This window comes from Mesitornis unicolor, unplaced genomic scaffold (genome assembly GCF_000695765.1).
Source record: "Mesitornis unicolor isolate BGI_N332 unplaced genomic scaffold, ASM69576v1 scaffold27389, whole genome shotgun sequence".
Lineage (NCBI taxonomy): Eukaryota > Metazoa > Chordata > Aves > Mesitornithiformes > Mesitornithidae > Mesitornis > Mesitornis unicolor.
In genome coordinates, this window is record NW_010206967.1 from 30 (window position 1) to 4,128 (window position 4,099).

The 4,099-nt window shown below is 57.1% G+C and overlaps 1 protein-coding gene across 1 annotated transcript in view; it reads right to left on the reverse strand.

The window, feature by feature from the left end:
* Positions 1-360: 360 nt before the first annotated feature.
* Positions 361-4,099, reverse strand: part of LOC104546561 (laminin subunit beta-3-like) — a gene marked incomplete at its 3' end in the record, with an annotated part of 13,661 nt that continues 9,922 nt past the window's right edge. Inside the window, exons 6-12 of the mRNA XM_010191979.1 lie at positions 3,706-3,771; positions 3,205-3,380; positions 2,433-2,553; positions 1,923-2,111; positions 1,674-1,829; positions 1,133-1,329; positions 361-472 (exon numbers count right to left, since the gene is read on the reverse strand). Coding sequence (XP_010190281.1) covers positions 361-472; positions 1,133-1,329; positions 1,674-1,829; positions 1,923-2,111; positions 2,433-2,553; positions 3,205-3,380; positions 3,706-3,771 — 1,017 coding nt within the window. The remainder of the gene's footprint in view (positions 473-1,132; positions 1,330-1,673; positions 1,830-1,922; positions 2,112-2,432; positions 2,554-3,204; positions 3,381-3,705; positions 3,772-4,099) is intronic.

The window sequence follows — 4,099 nt, forward strand, 5'->3', positions numbered from 1 at the left end:
TGTTAATGGGATACCAACTCAATCTGAAGCCAAATCCCACTCGTCAGCCCCTGCAGCAGCTGGGAAAGAGGTGGCATGGGCCGACGAATGGGAAGAGCCCCCCAGACCCAGTCATTTGCCCAGTTCTGACCCTGCAGGGCCAGACCAGCACAGCCGAGGGGCTCACCCAAGGGGTGAGGGGACTGGTGGATACCTGGAGATGGGGATGAACTGGGAGGCTGTTCTAGAGAGGAAATTTCTCTTGCAAAATAGCATTGGAAATGCTGAGGTCAGGACATGGGTCTGGTGCTCTTTCCCAGATAACCTGGGATTTCACAGAACCAACTAACACTAAGCTGAAATGAAACGGATGCTCCCTACCTGTGCACCCAACCCGGACATCTCCGTAGTGCCTGTCCGAGCAAACCTGCTCCTGCACGGCAGAGCACGTCTGTCCCGTGAAGCCTTCCCTGCACGGACACTGCCCTGTGAACTGCACAAAGAAAACATCAGGGAGACCCGGCTCTGGGGCTTTCCTGGGAAACCTCTCCCAAAACTGTTCTTGAGCCCCAAAGCCAGCACAGGGACAATCTCCCCTGCTGAGCCTGTGTCCCAGGATGTGCCCACGCTGCAGGCACAGCCACTGCAAACCGTCCCCAGACACCCCAGCACCGCAAAGCAGAGTTTTAAGCTTTGTTTCAAAGACAAAGGAATCGCCCACAAGCAGCCGGTTTGCAAGCACAGGTCTCCTCCCTGCACTGAGATTGCTTGGGACCTATCTTTGGCACTTAGAATTTGTCTTTCTTTAATTTTTTTTACATTTAATTTCAGTTTTCCCACTTGTTTCTCAAGCCTGAAGTGACACACATGCTTTTCATTGACAAATGAGGATAATTAACTTGCCTCGCCTGCAGGAAGATCTCTTATTAGGACTTCCTTACTAAATATTAGGCCTTTTAAAATGGCTTAATCTTGCCTTGATAATTACCACCTTCTTTCATTGTTCTGAATAGCCTGTCATGGTGTTTTCTAGGAAATAGGAGAAGGAAAATAAGAGCAGGACATGCTAGGACAGCCCTTTTGTGGAGGCTCCCATGGGAAATGAAATATTCTGGAATACGTTGAATGTGCCTGGAGGATGCTGGGGCAGTACCTGGTTGCAGTGGGGGCTGCGGGAGCCGCGGGGGGCACAGCTGCAGGGCCGACACCCCCGGCCGCTGCCCATGTCCCAGTGCTCGGCTGCACACTGGTCACACTCGGTGCCCACCACGTTGGGCAGGCAGAAGCACCTCCCGGTCTCGTCATTGCAGGGCATGTCCTGCCGCGATCCCAGCACATTGCAGGTGCATCCTGAAACAGGGAGGGGTTTGTCATATTAAAAAACGGTGCAGAGCTCAGCTCCCCACAAGCACCTTGCTACTTAAAGACGAGCTCTCCTGTCTCTCCTCATGTACCTGAGCTTGGCACAAAGGACCCGTGGCCCTGCTCTAACTCTGCGGTGCCCACCTAAGCGCTGCAGCGGGACTCAGCAGCCAGAGGTTTATAAGCCTTTGTAAAATGGGCTTTGGCTTGGAAACCCCAAATAAATCAAAGCTGGATGGCAACTGCACCCCTTTCAGAGCTGCCGAGGATGCTGAGCGCAGAGGTGGGGTGGGAGCACCCCAGGAAGCAGGGATGTCTCGGGGTGTACTCACTGCGGCACCCCGTGGGGTTGGCGTGCGCCAGCTGGGCGAAGCCGGGTTTGCAGAGGTGGCAGCGGTCGCCCTGCACGTTCTCCTTGCAGACACAGCGCCCTGTCAGTGCATCGCAGACGGAGCCCGGCACGGTGCCGTCCGGGTCGCACTCACAGGCTGGAAACGTGACAGAAACGGCACTGCCGAGGGGTGCAAGAGGTGGCTGGGGGGTCCAGGAAAGGTGCTACAGGGGGGTAACTGGGCACTCACGCAAACAGGCCTCGGGATGGGTGAGATCTTGTTGCTGGTTGCGAAAATAGTTGGTTTTGCAGCGCTCACAATTGGTGCCTTCGGTGTTGTGCTGGCAGTCGTCACAGACGCCCCCGCTCACCCCTCCACTGGCGCGGTACAGCTCTGGGTCGAAGTGGCACGACGCCGAGTGACCGTTGCAGTCGCACCCTAAAAAACCCAACGACAGTGCCCAGTCGGTGCGGTAACCACACAAACCCCTGCGGCAGTGGCAGTGCCGGCACTAGAGGGTGCCCCAGTCCCCTGTGTGACACGGTGACACCGCCAGCGGCCCAATGACTGAGCTGGCACCAGCCAGACACCGTGGCCGAGCACACAGACACATCAGGGTGCCTTTTGCAGAGACAACCGTGTCAACACCCAGCCCCACAAAATGGCCTGGTAAAAGCTCGCTCCCAGTCCCATTGCCCACAGCTGGGGGGGATTTAGGAAACAAAAGAGGAAGAGGAGAGGGAAAGGCGCTCGCCGTACTCTGGCACTCGTGGGGGTCGTCGTCCTCCGCGGGCGCCCATGGCTGGTCGTTGTAGAGGGCGGCGCAGCGGTCACAGTTGGGCCCGGCCGTGTTGTGCTGGCACACGCAGTGCCCATGGACCTGCTGCACAGACAAGGCTTTACCCTGCGGCATGACTGGGGTCACAGCTCCATCCTTCCCGTGCCCAGATGGGTCCTGCCCTAGCAAAGCCCCACTCCTTGCGTGGAAATGGAGCCTCAGCATCCACCAGGGCTGCAGCACCAGGGTCGGGCTGCTCTCACCCCCAGCCATTCCCACCTCCTCTACCCAAGGACAGCCACACTCAAGGCAAAGCAGACAAGCATAAACCAGGGATGAGAAAATCCCACAGCAGCTAACAACCTGCACTTGGCAAATCCTCCTGGGCAAGAAGGAGCCCTCTGAAACCTCCTGTGTGTCCCCCACCCAGCCCAGAGACCCAGTGCTGACAGGAGCAGTTACCCCAGAGCACAACCTCCCATGGCCACTGAGCTTTGTCACTCCTCATAAAGCCCTTCCACATTCTTCCCAACACAAAAAGGGGGTTTATGTTTGGGTACCACAGGCTGCTGTCACACAGCCACCAGTCCATTGCTGCAGGCAAAACGGGGCATCATTTCACCTGATCACAAGCAGCCTCTGGCCAGAAGAAAGACTCCCACACCCCACGACTGGTCACCCCAGCCAAGCTCTCCCAAGTAGCCTGATACCACAGAGCTCGTCTTCAGGCTCTCCACTTGCCCCGATGCTCACCGTGGTCTGCAGATCTCCTGAAGGGGCACAGCGGTCACTGTGTCCGTGGCAGAAGCAGCTCCCCAACACTCGCATCTCGGTCAGGGCGTAGAAGGTGCTGGGCGAGTGGTAGCCCTGGCGTGGGATGTGGGGCAGCTCGGTGAAGTTGATCCGCAGGTTGGTGAACTGCCCCAGCTCTGTTGGGGACCGAGGAGAGGGGTGAGGGGGCAGCAGGCAGCCAGGCTGCAAAAGTGCATTGCAATTTGTGTGGAGGGCTTGAAGCAAGACATGGGGGCATTTGCATGAAGAGCAGCAGCTGAGGCATCAGCAAAGAGCAAGCGCAGCTCCTTGACACATTGGAGCTGCCAGAGCAGCGGTCAAATGTGCAGCTCAAGGCCTCATTTGCTGAGGATCTGCTCCCCCGTGGGGTTACCCCGGCTCAGTGCTCTCCATCACATGTAAGAATCATGAAGTGCATCGTCCTCCTCCTCCTGTCTCAGATATAAAAAGCCATTCACTCACTATCGACGGTCTGGCTGTAAGAGGTAGTGATGGTAGACGCCAGGTCCTGGATGCTGAATTTCACCTAAGAAGGAAAAAAGAAAAGTTACAAAGCAGGAAACACAAGGTGCTTGCCTGTCACACTCTGGGCAGGGCCTGCTCTGGACATGTCTCTGCAGAACATCACGAACACAGGGAAAAGGCTGCAGAGGATTTTGCAGGAAGACCAAGGTAACACCTCTCTTGTCACAGAGCAGGAGGCCTTTCCCCCCAGAGGAGCACGAATCCCCCCGAGAGCCCCCCTCAGCGGTGCTGGATGCCCACGGGCTCCATCCCTCCCCAGCTGCATGTAAGAGACTTCCAGGCCACCGCATGTTTCTGCGGCACTGCACGGGACACCCACCCCTAACCCAGC